The 16,774-nt window shown below is 34.0% G+C and overlaps 3 protein-coding genes across 3 annotated transcripts; all 3 read right to left on the bottom strand.

Moving 5' to 3' along the window:
- Window positions 1–248: 248 nt before the first annotated feature.
- Window positions 249–3,619, bottom strand: LOC106364273 (aspartate aminotransferase, cytoplasmic isozyme 2). The gene is made up of 12 exons (XM_013803889.3): window positions 3,466–3,619; window positions 3,241–3,312; window positions 3,071–3,132; window positions 2,901–2,984; window positions 2,653–2,752; window positions 2,266–2,386; window positions 1,943–2,106; window positions 1,720–1,857; window positions 1,452–1,573; window positions 1,105–1,199; window positions 899–1,019; window positions 249–444 (listed from the first exon to the last, which is right to left on the bottom strand). The coding sequence occupies exons 1-12, from the start codon at window positions 3,517–3,519 to the stop codon at window positions 360–362; spliced, it is 1,218 nt and encodes a 405-aa protein (XP_013659343.1). The 5' UTR covers window positions 3,520–3,619; the 3' UTR covers window positions 249–359.
- Window positions 3,620–6,735: 3,116 nt separating this feature from the next.
- Window positions 6,736–9,174, bottom strand: LOC106366542 (lysine-specific histone demethylase 1 homolog 1-like). The gene has a single exon (XM_013806155.3). The coding sequence runs from the start codon at window positions 9,109–9,111 to the stop codon at window positions 7,015–7,017; it is 2,097 nt and encodes a 698-aa protein (XP_013661609.1). The 5' UTR covers window positions 9,112–9,174; the 3' UTR covers window positions 6,736–7,014.
- Window positions 9,175–9,281: 107 nt separating this feature from the next.
- LOC111197987 (peptidyl-tRNA hydrolase ICT1, mitochondrial-like) lies at window positions 9,282–11,236 on the bottom strand. Its single transcript, XM_013806153.3, has 7 exons — window positions 10,795–11,236; window positions 10,243–10,302; window positions 10,067–10,149; window positions 9,885–9,949; window positions 9,771–9,804; window positions 9,626–9,696; window positions 9,282–9,542 (listed from the first exon to the last, which is right to left on the bottom strand). The coding sequence occupies exons 1-7, from the start codon at window positions 11,090–11,092 to the stop codon at window positions 9,452–9,454; spliced, it is 702 nt and encodes a 233-aa protein (XP_013661607.1). The 5' UTR covers window positions 11,093–11,236; the 3' UTR covers window positions 9,282–9,451.
- Window positions 11,237–16,774: the final 5,538 nt, after the last annotated feature.

Genomic DNA, 16,774 nt, shown 5'->3' with positions numbered 1-16,774 from the left:
AACTTAGAGCCGAGATATTACGTTTTTGAGGTCCAAAACTATTCATCAGAAGGAATAGCTACGGGTATTGAAATCAGCAACTCCATTTTCCTTTTCTTGAAGAAGCTAGAGGTTATGCTTAGCTTCCTTAACCATTGGAACTTGGTTGCTTGCCTGGCGGTTTATGTTTGAGTAATGAGTTAGTGTTATGCGTTCTTCGTTTGTTATAACGGTCACAGTCCTCATTTTGTTCGGTTTAACAGTCCATCAGGAAAAAAAAAGAAATCATATAGATATTAAACAGGTTGTTTTCGCTTCTGAAATGTAAAAAGCAAAAGAAATCATATAGATATTATACAACAAAGAACACAATCGCTAGATTAGGCCATACGGGTAACTGCAGCATGTATAGCATCAGCGAGTTGAGAAACTGTCTTAGAACTTAGACCTGCAATGCTTACCCTCCTGCAATAAGCATTTACAACGAAAGTGAATGAAAAGAAGGAAATCACATCCTACAACATTGTAGGTGAATAAATGAGATGACAAGATTCATTGATCTTCCCAGCTGTTTTCTTAGAATTTATATGCACCTATCTTAGCTCATGTAGTTCAGAATAAAATGATACTCAATAAATTGCTTTAGAAAATCTCCAAACCATTGCTTTTTTTAACTTCAAATGTTATAAATCATTAAATTTATTCTTACTCACCTCTATTTTTACTCTAAATAGAAATTACTGTATCTTCTCTAGATTTACAGGAGTAATATATTTTTTAAAGATATGTATTAGAGCCTCTTTTTATTATAATTTTTTTTTAATTTTATAGAAAAATATAAAATATATTGGAGATGGTTTTCTTTCTTGCTGTTAACTCTATTTTAAAATTTGACGATAAGTTATATAATATCCCTCACCCGTCATAGTTCATGTAAATGTGATACTCTTTGGCTATGAAGCGAACTTGCTTCTCATTTAACCCCGTAAAACTAAACATCCCAATCTGTCTGATAATGTGGCTCCAATCACCAGGTGTGCCTTCAAGAACAAAATGGTAAATATCAGAACTTTTGAATGATTCAATTAACGAAAAAGTTTAAGGAAAAAAATCATTAAACCAAACCTCTAGCTTGTAAAGCTTCATTTAACTGTTTGCGCATGCGAAGTATGCGGTTAGCCATTCCTTTCAGCTCAACCGTCCAGTCATTGTACATATCACTGCCAAAAATGTATACACATAAACTTTGAGCGTAATCAAAATTCACATAAGAAAAGGTATGTAACCTTTATATGTGCTAGTGTGATCAATGCATGCATCACTATACGTTTTCAAACCGGCATTATGCATATTGTTGACAACAAGAATCAAATTCAAGATCCGTATATTCAAGCTCCAACAATTAATATTGTTATAATCATAGGCATTTCAAATAATTTAAGAACTATTCTAGCTCCTATAATAAGAGCTACCTGTTTTTAAGAATTGTGGTAACAATTGATGCTCCATGAATAGGTGGGCTAAGATACATAGGTCTCACAACAAGTAGCAGTTGGCTCTTTACTTTCCTAGCCACATCTTCTGAGGTGCATACCTTCACATTACACCCACAAAGATTATATAAACTTTTCAAAATGCTTTAGTTATATAAACCTAGGCGCCTAGCTCTACGTTTGCGTGTGGAATAGATTTAAGTTTGGTTCCTTATTTTACCACAAAAAAAAAAGTTTGGTTCCTTACAATGGTAAGAGCCCCAATACGCTCTCCATAAAGACCCATATTTTTGGCAAAACTTTGAGCTATCAAACATTCACCTCCATCATTAACAAACATACGAACAGCTTGTGCATCTGACTCAAGGTCACCACTAGCAAAACCCTGAAAATTAGCGGAAAACATTTAAACCCAAATCTTTCGTTTGTTGGTAAAACAAAGAAACAAAGCAAATACTTATATGAATTACCTGATATGCATTATCAAAGAACGGCAATAAGCTTTTAGATCTCACAACTTGTCGAATCTGTTCCCATTGCTTGAGTGTTGGGTCAACTCCTGTGGGGTTATGCGCACAAGCTTGCAATACTACTATAGCTCCAGACGGTGCAGCGCCAAGATCCTCGAGCATGCCTGTTTTGAGGTTAAGAATTTATGATTGGTGTAACACCACTAAACATCATTTGTAAATGGGTCAATTAATGAGTAATGCATATATAGAAGCCAACAAAAATGACAATGATGAATACGATAGACAAAGAATTGGCATGTAGACAGAATTATAAAATCAACCTTTGAAGTCGAGTCCTCGGGTTTTCGGATCATAGTACCGATAATATTCTACAGACATACCCGCCAAACTGAAAATATTAGGATGGTTTCCCCACGTTGGGTTTGAAACGAGTATGACACGCTGAAAGCAACGAGAAACATAATTTTCAGTTAAAAAGAACTCTTGAGATTTGTTGCAAGTTTTGTGAGTATATGGTTAATTCGTTTTGCATCTTTCTGAATATTAAGAATTTTTTTTAGTTTTTCAACAACATGCATTACATAAGTGTGAATCAGACTGGTAACACAATCACGACACTAAGTTACATGTACGTAGTCATGACTCATGTATGATAAAATTTAAAGGTTATTTTACCAAATTATAAATGAATAGTGAGAAATATTTACTTCTTGGTTGTGTTTTGCTAGAAACTCAGCTCCAACTCTCAAAGAACCAGTACCAGACAAACACTGGATTGTAACAACTCTATTCTCTTTCACTGCAGAACTGCCAAAAACAAAAAATAATATTTATAATAGAATGAAAAAACATCAACTCCAGCAGTTAGCTACAAAAGAAAATCCAATCAAACCTCGGATTATTATTATTATTTTTAAACAAAAAAATATGAGATAAATAGCAGTGAATCTGTTACCTTTCATCACCTAAGATGAGTTTGGCGCTCAATTTGTTAAACTCAGCAAGTCCATCAAGGGGAAGGTAGTCCTTGTCCCGAGACCTTGAGGTAAACCCAAGAAAAAAAAAATAACAAACAAGAAACCAAAGAAACAAGTCGTCTCACAACCTTACAAACAAGAGGCTTACATGTCATTTGCTAACTGTTGCTCAGCTCGTCTCACAGCCTGAAGAACAAGAGGCTTTCCTTCCTTTCATAAGAAAAAACAATCCAAGAGAAGACTAAATTAACCTAGTCACTGAGACCGTGAACTGTAAAGATCCATGCAACGTAAATAAAATACAAAAAACAAAATTACCTCAGAGCGATAGGAACCTCCGCTCAAATTCAACTTAACCGGACTAGGATCATCTCTACTAGCAAAATATACCTGTTTGTAATAAAAACGTTAAAGTTAAACACAACTTGTACACTAATAGAATCAGTTAACAGCTCCATATGATGACTTTATTGATTGAAGCAACATTAGTAAAACAAGAAAGAAGCATTAAGTAAGAGCCTTAGAGTAAAGTTTAGTAGATACAGTGAGTATGGGATCTTGGGGAGCAGGAACAATGCTTGAAAAACTAGAATCCATGAGAAAACGTTTGACTCAGCGGAAGTGTTGAAGTAAATTTGGATAAACATTAGAAACCGTCGACCAGTTACTTAAAGGAGTGTCATGTGAAGTCAAAGCGTGATTAGGTTAACTAAACAAATTCTTTTAAAATATAAAGATGCCTTTTTAAATAGATAAAAGATTCATTTCTTAAATTAAAAACTTGTATTTATATGAAAATAATATATTTAAACTGAGACATATGGTCATTTTAAATTTGATTTTAGGTGTACCGTACCGATAAGAGCCGTGCTTAATGTTGTGTGAGAAGAGAAAGGCATGCCCAATGCCACCGAAAAAAACCAAAAAAAAAAAACGTAACGGTCTAAGATAAAGTATTTTCTTAATTGTTCACGAGTATCATCGGTGCGTGTTCTTATATCTTGGCGGTTTAAACGGAACTTTCTCATTATTCTTTATAATTTTCTGACTTTTTAAATCTGGATTATTGTATGCAACTCTATAGGATATAATTTTTCCACTGAGTGGATTTATTTAATTATAAATTGAAAATAAAAAACTCATCTCTGTTAGAATATTTATTTGTTATTTACTGGAATTATATCATTTCTGTTTAAAAAAATGTGTAAATCTGCTTCATGAATCTATACTATTAAAAGGGAATCACTCCTAAAAAATCTACTTAAACAAGGTTGTTGGACCTATTTATTTTCAACTTAACGTATTATAATAACCAAAATATAATTTAACTCAATTATAGGAACAAACGAATATCCTTATCCTATTATATTTAATCAAACCAACGTTTATACGTTAGCAACAAATGATGTTTGCAAAACTATGTCTTCCAACTTCTTTCATCAGCTTCATAACAAAACTATGTGAGACGTCGATAGATTTACGTTTTGAATGTTTTTGATCTCGAAATATGTTGACTCCATAATACTACAATCTGAATTTGTTGACTATTATATAGACACAGTCCTAACTATGTTGTCAAATGTTAAACCATCATCATCTTAAGGGTTGGGTTTGTTGCGAGTCATAGCTAACCATTTAACCAACAGGTTAACTTTTGAAAACGTGTAGTTCAAAACATTTAAGTAAATTACACAAAAAACCGTATTATCAAATATTCTGCAGTCAAGAGAATATACATTTTATTCTGATATCTAATAAATACATTTAAATAAATAAACATATATATACTTTTTATTCTGATATCTAAGCAAATATCTTACTAGACAACTTATGAGAAAACCACTTTACACAATTTCTCAAATACTTTGTAAAGAAAACATCCTATAATTATAGAAATATATTATAAGATTTTTCTAATTTATGCAGATTACGACATATAATTAAAATGCAACAAGATTGAAAATAATAAGTATTTAATATAAAATGCACACATTAAAAGTAACTTCTGAATTTAAACAATAGCAATTTAAAACAAATTAGATTAGATATCGATCAAACTACGAGTTTTAGTGTTTTTGGGATTTTAAGATAATGGATATCTCTTAAAATCCAAACCAGATTAAATATCGCATCACCAAGTTATCAATTCAACTGTGGGTCCAGTTTGAGTTTAAAAACACTGATTTAAATGCGTAATGCTTTAAATAGATAAAAAATTTACAAAATGTTTTAAATGGAAAAATCGATAATTAATATATTTACTACATTTACATAATGAAAACACTTTGTTCTTTAGCATATAATATCTATACTATTAAATCACACATATCATCTTTAAATCTATTTCGAATAAAAAAACAAATGATAAAACATAAAACCTCAATTGTTAAGATTTGAAACAAAAATAATGGTAGTTTTAAACTAATTTTGAATTAATAAGTGAAAAAAATGCACGCTTTCTAAGAAAAGTTGGGAACCGGCTAATATGCAAAAAAAAAAAAAATGAGTCAAATTCAGTTTTTATTTGATTATGGTATTTCGGATAATTACGGATTTAGAAATAAAAATATCGGATAATTTGGGGTTTCCATTTTAAATATAGGATAGTTCGGATAAAAATATCGGACAATCAGGACAATTTTTAATCTTTTGACTAAAAACTGATTAGGTAATTTGTTTTTTTTTTGGGTAATTCGGTTTGTAAATAGTATTTTCAGATATTTGGTTATTTATAAATTAAATACAATTAATATTTTTAAGTATAATTTATATTTTTTAAATTTAGGTATCTATTTGGTTCTCAGTTCGTTTCAGTTTTTCGGTTTTACAGATTTATAATCTGCTCGGTTATTTATGAAGTTTAGTTAAATTTTGTTTTCAATTTTTTCAGTTTGGTTTGCGGTTCCTGCTAAATGTACTCAAACCTATACATTAATTTAAAAAACAAACACGTGCTTGGGGGTCAAAATCTAGTGTATATTAAAAGAAGAGATAGGAATATACTCCACCTGGTTATTAGTAATATACATACATGAAGCAGATTTAACAATTTACGATGGATCATATTATATATTAGCTCAAAGACTTGGTCTTCTCTCTCTCTCTCTTGATAGTTGATACCAAACCACGTATACAATACACCTAGAGATCATCCCATTCGGTCTGGGACTTCTGATGGTTTGTACTTTGTAATGCAGAACAAAAGCTAACATAACCAGATTACTTCCCTCACTGTTTTCATTAATCAAGCAACAAAAAACTGGATAATCTACTGACATAATAAATATATTCAATCGAACGAGGTCGATCCGAATCAAAAGTCATTGCAACACAATGTCCACACATTGACACTTGTTGCTTATGAAGAAGAAGACACAACAAGATGAAAAGAGAGAAACGTTTTTCCTGATGATCTGTGTTTCATTGATCTGCACATCAAGTCTATAATCCTTACTCTACCATGAACTTAGACTTTAGCAAGGAAACCCAATAGTTCATAATCATTACAAGGATATTAAGCAAACAAAACTGAACATCAAACGCCAAGATCTCTAAGACCGTTTCAAGATCACAAGTTCCCAACTCAACAATCATAGCCACACACACTCATAAATTCCAGCATTCCACCAGAGTAAGAAATGAACAAGACGATAATGTGTCTAAGCCAAAACCAATCTCAAAGAGAAATGATTTGATGCAGAACATGAAGACAAAAATGGGATGAAAAGACACTTTCTTCATCGTGATCTGCGTTTCAATGACTTGCAAATCAGATTTATAACCCTTTCTCTGCCGTATATTTGACTTGACATGGAAACCCAACAACACATGATTAGACGAAAATCCAAGGATACTGTTACAAATCATAGCTGAAGATCAAACACAACATCTATGATATCATTTCAAGATCCCAAGTTCCCCAACACAACAATCATAGTTAATGAACTTAGACGATAATGTGGTGTAGAACAAGCCAAAGTCAAACTCGAAGAGCACTAACTTGATACAGAAGACGAAGGCAAGTTCAAGCACCAAAGAACATCTATGACACTTCCAGGATTCGATATTAAAAATGAACCTAACGATTAGATCTCACTTAGCAAGGTTTGAAGCCGATTCTGACGCCCTTCTTCTAGCAACTCTAAGTATATTTGCTGCTTCTCTCATTCCGCTTAAGAAAGCTCCATGCATTGTAGCCGGATACTGTTTGTTCGTCGCTTCACCAGCAAAGAACACTCTTCCATCTCCAACACTCTCAGCTAAAATGTCATAATCATCACCAGATGATCCCACCGCAACATACGAGTAAGAACCGTACGAAAACTTGTCTTGTCCCCATCTGGAACAGAGCGCTTGAACCGGATCAGGAACAACGATCCCTTTCGGGTGATAAATCCCGCGTAGTATCTGCAACACCCTTTTAACGGAATCAGTAGGCGACATCGTCTCGAACCTTTCCGCGGCGTCTCCAGCTACAAGCGCTACAAGTAACGGACCACCGGAGACGGAAGAGTAGCTGTAGAACAAGAAGAACTCTCCTCTCGTGCTCGAATCTTCTGTTAACCTCCCAAACGTATCAATCTCTTCCCCCCAAAAGTTATAAGGAAACAACATCGCCACTTTGTTCAACAACCCGTATCCTAACCTCTGAATCGCTTCTTTCTTCTTCTCAGGAAGCTCAGGAACAAACCCGATGCCACCTTTCTTCAGAACACCCAACGGAACCGTGCAAAGAGCCATGTCGCAGGAGAACTCCTTATCCCCCGCGTAAACCACAACCCCGTCACTTCCATACCTAATGCTCTCCACAACGTTCCCATAAAAAACAGGCAGATTCTCAGCCAAGGCGTGCACAAACGTCTCGTTCCCGCCGGGGATGAAGCAATGATCACCCCCCATCTCGTACGGATCATCCTGATCCCAATACGCCATCGACAAGTTCCCCAACAGTGTAGCATTCGCATACTCCAAATTCGCTAAATGCCAATCAAACAGCATCCTCTCCTCCTGATCCTCAGCAACACCGTAAACCAACCTAAACGTCTCCAGCGCTTCACCTAACGGCACATCTACTGACTTAATCTCCTCTATCATCGACTGCCTAAGCTTACAAACCCTATCCAGCAACTTATTAAACGAAGCCTCTATCTTAGAATCAACACCAACATCAACAAGCTCACCGCTAGGTAGATACAAAGGACATATATCTCTAACCTTATGGAGAGGCAAACCAAGCTGCCTCGCCAACACGCCAAGAGGGTTCCCATTAATCCCAGTCAACACACTCCCACCAACATCAGCCATTGCTTCAACACCATCCCCACCTCTCATCTTCCGGGTCTTAACCCGCCCGCCCGGTCTATCTCTCCCTTCCAAAACCAAAACCCTAAACCCCATCGACAACAACTGCCTAGCAGCCACCAAACCAGCTAAACCGGCACCCACAACAACCACATTAGGCGGCTCCAAACCGTCAAAGGACCTCAATTTCGCCTCTTTGATAACCGGAGCTAAACCGAAATTAATATAACCGTGCTCAAGAAGGAACTTGTAAGCAGTATCAACCAACGTTTTATGCTCCAATCGTATAGACTCAAGAGCGTGATCTCTCGTAAGCCAATTCGAGACGTTGGATCTCCACAAGGCGATGATGTGGTTCCTCACGACGATGTAGTTCGCCTGCTCTTTGCCTCCGATGATCGATACCACATTGGCTTCGATCTCTTCCTCTGTGAGCGAGTTTACCGGAAACCCTACCGACATCGCCGTTATGGCTTCGGAATCGAGCTCTTTCCCGACGCTGTTGCGGCGGTTACGAGGGAAAGCTGGGTTCGCGTTTATCTCCGTGAAGAAACGTTTCCTACGGCGTCGTTTTCTCGCCCTGGGTCCCGGCTCTAGTGGATTAGGGTTTTGCGATTGTGGCTCTGTTACGAGATCGGAGGATTCTTCTTCCCCGAGGGATTCTGAGATGCTTGGGAGGTCCACCTCCTCGTCGGATTCGCTTGGTTGCAGCTTCGCGGCGGGTGTAGGGTTTGGATCCGCCGCGGCGACGTTCTTGTCGATTTTGCCGTCGTTTACGTCGGTGTTGGAGGCTTCCTTCGTTGGAGAGGCTTCGGCGTTGGTCAAATTATCCGTGGCCATCTTCGGATTTTCCGGGCTTTCGGGTCGGATCTCTTGGTTTTGCTCCATTGCAGTGAAGCTTATATGATCTGTGTAGCGTTTGTGGTTTTGAGTGAGTGAGAGAAGACGACGACGACGGCGTTTTATAAAATTAAAGCTCCATTATATATGGGCCTGGCCCAATATCGATTGCAGTAAGCGTTGGTTTAAACGTATCGATTCAACACACAAACGCAAGATCAGGAGAAGACATTTCATTAGACAGTAAACATATATATAAACTATAGAATAAAGTGTTGAATGATATTTTTTTTTGATTGTTGCGTAACATTAAACGCCAAGAAAATGGCATGCTCATCTAAGTTAAAGCTTCTGGACTCAACGTGAACTCCATTGTATTGGTTTAAGTTCAATCCCAGCTACTGCGGTCTCTTCTGGCAGCTTTCTTGTCCGAAAGAACTTTTTTGCTTTTAAGCCGTTTCTCATCAGCTTTTGCAGCCCTGAAAATGTAAAGAAAAGACCTGGTAAGCGTTGAGGATGTGAAGGAAGAGAGATGGATTCATGGAGGTGGATTGGATCTTACATCTTTACGATTTTCTTCTTCTGTTCTTCTGATGGTGGAGGTGGGACATATGAAGCCGCATCAATAATCGCCTGTTGAAGTTTAAACCAAAACATCTCAGCATCATACAGAATCAAAGATTGTGACATTCAATTAGAAAGTTTACCTGTAGCTTTGCAAGTGCATCGTCGATGTTGCCTCTGCGTAAAACACACTGTTAGAAAATGGGAATGTTTGCTTGAAAATGGAACAAGAAAGAGAAGATTGTTAGGTTACTGACTTCTGCGTCCTGGTTTTGGTTGAAGATATCACAAGCTCTCCGTCCCTGTTGATTCGATTCTTCTCCTGTTGAGATCAGCTCCAAACATCAAACAACTATCTTTACTTGCTAAATGGAACATGACAAGAAATAAAACTCGTGGTCATAGTATTGTAGAAGGGATAATAGCGTAAGAAACAAACCGTCTGTAAGATCTTCTCCCTGATCCTCTCACTTAACCAGTAGGCGTTTTTCACATTGAAGCGCATATCTACTTTGGTATTCACTGAATAAAAAAAGAAAGTAGGTAACATGTGAACGATATACAAGCATTGATTGATACATCAAGTAGTCACAAACTACAGTGTAAAGGTCAGACCTTTGTTCACATTCTGGCCTCCAGGACCACCGCTTCTAGCAAAGTTAAGCGTAACATGGTCTGCACACATTCACATGAAAATGTTTCCATCAAAATCACTATTAAAGAGAGTTTTATAACATTGTCCATACATAGTATCACTAACTCTGCAAGTACTAAACACATATACAAACAAAACTATGCGAACAGATCAAAAATACTACAGAACAGAGTTCTAAAACACCGTCGATAGTAACATCCTCTACAAGTACCAAAGAGAGAGATACAAATGAAACTATGTAAACAAAAATCAAAATTGTAAATGTCTCCATCGTAACGACTACAGAATAGAGTTATCATAACATTTTCTGTAAATGTTTCCATCAAAATGACTATCGAACATAATTAATATAACATTCTCTGAAAATAATTCCCTCAAAATTAACATTTTCTACAAATGTTTCCATCAAAATGAGACTACAGAACACAGTTCTTGCATAGTTTCACTAAATCTACAAACTTTCAATCTTATCTAAAGTTATCACATTCACATGAAGAGCAAGTAAACCTTACCTAGAGTGATCTGAGGAGTAGGCTCGTTGCCAGCGGAGCTAGCTCTCTCCTCCGCCTCATGAAGCATCTGCTGCACCTGAGACAACCGTGACGAAACTTTCCGATCACCGCCACCAGAATTCGACGCCGCGCATCGGAAGGATCCGAATCGGGAACTGGAGTGAACCAGAGCGATCCCGGGAGTGCGACGGAGCGTTGGAAAAAGAGAGTGGCACGATTTCGACGAAGAGAGGAAGAGGAGAGGGTGGTGGATAAACTCGCGTATGATCAAGTTCGTCATCGTCCTGATTGCCGCCATTCTTGTTCACGGCGCTCTGTGGCTGAGAAGTTTCCGATGTCAATGAACAGTGACACGACGAAATGAGGAAGACCCTAGCTTTGCGTGGCTGCCAAATTTTCGGTTATTAAAGTTCACGGTTTGCTTAGCCGGTTTTGAATTTGATTTACACGGTTCAAAACCGCCGGTTCCGAGATTAAATATCGAGGCCCAATCGTATGTTTAGAATGGGCTTGGGAGAGTATTAATCCTTTAGCCCAAATGGGTATACGTATCCATCAGTTATGTTTTCTTTTTCTACAATTATTTTTATTTATATTAATATAAGGGAAATTGCAAAACATAAAATTACAAACAAAAAACAAAGAATACAAATATACATAAATAAAATAACATAACAACAGCATAACGGCAACACAACGCAAATAACATTTGATAATGATTTTTTTGAAGAGTCGTTGTTGCGTGTTCTCCGAGCTATAACCAGGATATCTATCCTGTTAATTTTCAGGATATCTATCCTGTTAATTTTCTTATGCATTTTTACTCTGGTTCTCCTGTGAGTATTATATTTGGCTTTATGGAAATCCATAAGATGAAACTCCATAACTTACATCGCAACATAGATCCTATAAACACCAATTTCATCTGTTGTACAATATTGGCCAACTCACAATTTTGATCAAATATATCATTCCATAAAGAATCCAATTTACTGAAGTTAACAATTTTCAACGATTATACGAACATCATCATACGACAAAAGAAAAACATCTCTATTTCCGAACCATTGTCTCCTCCATTGCATATTCTAAGGGTTTTTTAGTGATTCAGATTTGCTCATAACCCGATACCACATATATTGTATCAAACAATGAACATTAATATGTTTTCCCTTCATTATTGCAAGTCTTGTTACGCCCATTGAACATGCCACATCAACTTCCACTAACCAAAACGAACAAGCTGCCTTTATCACGACCAAAAGTGATTTGTCCACCATCCATTGCTTCCCAGTGATATCTTCTTCTTTTCGAATAACAAACTCCATGGAATGCAATCTTTCGATGTAACGTCGTATTTCCAAGTCCCGGTGATAACTAATTGTGCATATCATCCTCACAATATATAGCTTTCAATTCCGTAACAAATAACGATGTTCATAACCATATATCTGGAGATTCATCACCCTTACCCCATAAGATATGACTAGATGATTAATCCATGGATCTCAAACCGGATTATGGATTATCTCTCCCAAATTGGAGATAAAATATTGGCAACCAATTAGGACTCGGTAATGGGAGAAACGAACCGGTTTTATCATGAACCATCGAAATCCTTTGAAGAAAACTCCACAAGAGGAAAGCCGACACAAACTTCATTGGATCCATGGAATTTGGCCGGAAAATCATTCTCTTGAACAAAGAGATAAACAGAAATCCATTGAAGGTGAAACATTGATGAAGACAACATGATATTTTGATGAAGACAATTGTTCACCGAAACAACAAACGAAGAACTAAAAAAAGAAAGAGTACATCTAACATTGGAGTCGGCCGGAGGAATGATGATGATCGGGGCTTTCAGAGAATCGATGGTAAAATCGCCAAAGGTTTTGAGAGAGAACGGTTTCCATCAGTTATGTTTTCATCGCTGATTATTTAATTTTTCGAAGAAATTAAATTTTTTATTTATTTTAAAAATACAAAGTCAAGATACAAATATGGAATATTATATATATTTTTAATCGGTATACTTTTAACTAACTAAACCTCAAAAGTGTAGGTTAATAAAATAAGTAATTTGTTTTGTTGTTCTAGAATTAGATGATTTTTAAACCAAACTGGTGACTTGCCCAAAAAAAAGATCGAACTAGTGAATATATACTAGACAGACATTTATATTTCAAGTCTGCATTTATATTCTATAAGAGCTTAATATATTATATCTGAACACTAATATGTGAATAGAATTTGCGGGTGTTAAAAATGAAGTGTATGTTGTATAATTAGATGAAAGAGAGTGAGAGAGATGATGATGTCTAATATTAAAAAGAGAAGAAAAAAATGTCAAATGTACAGATCATTACATGGTCTTAGTTGACGTTTCTCTAAGGGTTCTTGTTTTTGATTCATTGCATGATTTTGTTTTATTACCATCTACATGTAAATACTACATTTTTCTCGTTTAACATCACGTATGCAAATATATTTGAACTTTAGTTATGTTTTGACATTATCAAGTCTTTCTCTTCCATGCAGGCCCGTTCCTCCTTAAGGCAGCTAAAGCACAAGCATTAGGCCACATCTATACTATTAAAAGAGAAGGAGTTCCAAAAAATTTACTTATAAAAGGTTGTTGGACATATTCACTAAATTTAATTATTTTTTTGGTCTCACCTTATATTAGTCTAACTATACACTAATCAATTACCTTATATTTCTCTAACTATAAAATAACCAATGCTCTTATTTAATACTCAACTTACAATAATACACCAAAGATTTATACATCAATATTATTAATTCAGAATCATTGAAATATTTTACCCCTATTTTTCCTTGGAATATTACTTTTGTGCCACTAAACCTATTAAGAAAAACAGATTATTTTATAACTGATTTAATAATCATACAACCCACGATCATTTTTCTGTAACAAAAGCAGTTACTATAAAAAACATTTGGATTTATTGGTAATTAAAGTCTGAAGAATACCATACTTTTAATTCATATTAAATGTTTTATGACCCAAACTAACATAAAAACATGATGCAAGTATGGTTAACAAAAAGTTAAAAACATGATACCTTTTGACGGTCAAAACATATTAACTTCCAATTACGATTAGAGAAATACTTTACAGTACAACAACAAGCTTAATTATATTTCAAAATTATAGCTTTTTCTTTGAAAACCTTCCTAGGTTATTTTTGTGATGAAAATCTTTTACAACTGGGTTTATTAGGAGAAAGGGTTTTGTATAAATATTTTCTCAGGAAATTATAGCATTTTTTAGAATGTTTTTATGTTTAAATAAAATATATTATTTATTTTTAACATTTATAGTAACTCAACAATACTCAACTTAATAATAATTTTATTTCTAAAACTCAAAAATTTAATCTTAATATAGTCATTATAAAACCTATAAACTCGAATGTATAACATAGAAAATGTAGTTTATTCAATTTTATATCTTAGTAAAATTTATATGAGAAATTTAATCAAATTTTGAAAAATATTATCATGTTATTTTAGATTTTTACCATGTCATCTGGTATAGATTCACGAGTTAATATGAGTTTTAGATTTTAAAGGATTTTAAATAATAGATTTTTTATTAAATTGAAACTAGATTATATATGGTGACTGCATTTACTGGTTTGACTTTAGATACCACTTATTGGTGTTTTGGTTCATTTTAGTGGAAAATTAGACCGAATGTTGAGGACTTATTAAGATATTTTTTTTTAATATTTGAAAAAAATGTTTGAGTAATTTATTTTTATTGGATACTTCAGCTTATAAATAGTATATTTAAGATATTTGGTTATTTAGAAATTACATATAATTAATATTTGTAGGTATATATTTTGTATTTTAAAAATTCAGGTATCTATTTATCTTGATTCTAGATATATATGATATGCTCGGTTATTTATAAATTTTGGTTCAAGCTTGGTTTCATTTTTTCAATTTGGTACGGGTTGATTATTCGGTTCCGAATAATATGGCCAAACTTATAAACTATCTTATATAAAAATTTATATTAAAAATTATTAAATTCAAAATATAAATCCGCGCTTTCTAAGCACGGGTCAAAATCTAGTAGTTTTTTTAAAAAATTTAGGCCCCATCTCAAATTTTGTATACAAACATTTTTCATCTATTTGAATTTTGAGTTAATATTAATACCAAACCTGCATGATCCTCATTCTTTTTTACCAGTTTTTATTTTCTAATGTTATAACTATCAAAATGATATAAAAGGAAATTTAACTTATTTGACAAACAAAAAAAAACTCTTCCCAGCAATGATTTTTTAAAAAACGTTGATCCTTTCGATGGATACACATAATTTTGTTTTTGAGACGATGTTTTAAAAGGGACAAAAAATTTATATGAAGATCACATCTTTTTCAAATGCTTTAAGCCACCTAATTGTTTGGGACGGCACCGCTTCCATGGAGTAGTTCTTCGGAGGAAACACTATTACATTTGATTAAAATTGTTTTTCTCAAAAAAAAAAGTTATGTTTATTGACCAAAAAGTTATGTTGTTATGATATGATGATAACATATTTTATATGATGATAACATTAGTATACAAACTATTAAAATATGGGTGCCAAGCGATTATAAAAATGTAAATATTGGATATTCATAGTTTCGAATAGATTTTGATCAATCCCAATGATTGTTGTTTCATAAAATAAGCTAAGTTGTAAACCCAAATGCATATAAACTCTTGTTATTGTATTTAAGGCCTTTCACAACATTTTCTAAAAACAGTCTCTCATATTGAAAATCAATCTATAACTTATTTAAATTGGCATCTGCTAATGCAAAAATTTACTAGTCTGAAAGTGTGCCAATTTGGAAAAAGAAAATCTTGTGTCAATTGGTCGAGGAGCAGTAATTATTATCTATATTATTAAAAGAGAAACATTCTGAAAAAATCTACTTATAAAAAGTTGTTGGACCCTTTCATTAGGTTAACATTTTTTTGGTATTCCCTTATTTATCTCTAACAATAAGTAACTCAATATTCAATAACATTATATACCATATCATTCACCTATTTTTACTCCTTCTATGGGTTAATCATATAATTTACAATATTTTTAAACGAGAATATGTTTGCGAATTCACACTATCATTAAAATTATTGAAGATTTTGTCATTCATAATTGGTAAGCCCCATTCTCATCCACACAAATCTTACGTTTAAAAGACAAATCAAATAGTTTTTTAAGTTTTGCGTATTATTATAAAATATATGAGAATTATAATCAATTTTTTAAAAAATATTATCAAAATTTTCTAAGTTTTTATTGGATCAACCTGTGTCGGTTCACGGGTTAATGGCATGATTTTCGGTTTTATCAGATTTTTAATTAATAAGTTTTCCTTAAATCTGAATTTTGTGGAAACATATCAGTTGGTATAATCATGATAGAATTTGCATGAAGAATATAAGCCGGTCCATATTATATACGGCCACCAGTTTACTGGTCCAATTGCAGATCCGAATCAAATATGAAAACAATGTTTATATCTTAATTCGTCAATAAACTACATATGTATTCCTACTAAAAGGAGTTAAATCATTTTCAAAAATAAAATGTTTTTCATACCATTTCAATGTTTCACGATTAAGATTTGCTCGATTATTTATGAAAGTCAGTTTAATGTAGGTTTCGTTTTTCTTCTTCAGTTTGCTACAGTTTAGTTCGTGGTTTCGGATAAATGTACACAAATCTATACACTATATATATTATGTAGAAATTTATTTAAATATATATTTAATTTTGAAAATAAACCCGCGCTTTTAAGCGCGGATTAAAATCTAGTTTTTCTTTAAACTAACTTATTATTAGCACATACAACGACAAAGCAAAACTGACTTTAGTTCATATATTTGTCAAACTAGTAGAATCTTCCATACCTAATTAAGAAAAGGCGATATAAACGTGATT

The sequence above is a fragment of the Brassica napus genome, chromosome A9 (assembly GCF_020379485.1).
Source record: "Brassica napus cultivar Da-Ae chromosome A9, Da-Ae, whole genome shotgun sequence".
Classification (NCBI taxonomy): Eukaryota; Viridiplantae; Streptophyta; class Magnoliopsida; order Brassicales; family Brassicaceae; genus Brassica; species Brassica napus.
Note: the sequence above shows the minus strand (reverse complement) of the source record. Positions and strands in the feature narration are given on the sequence as shown.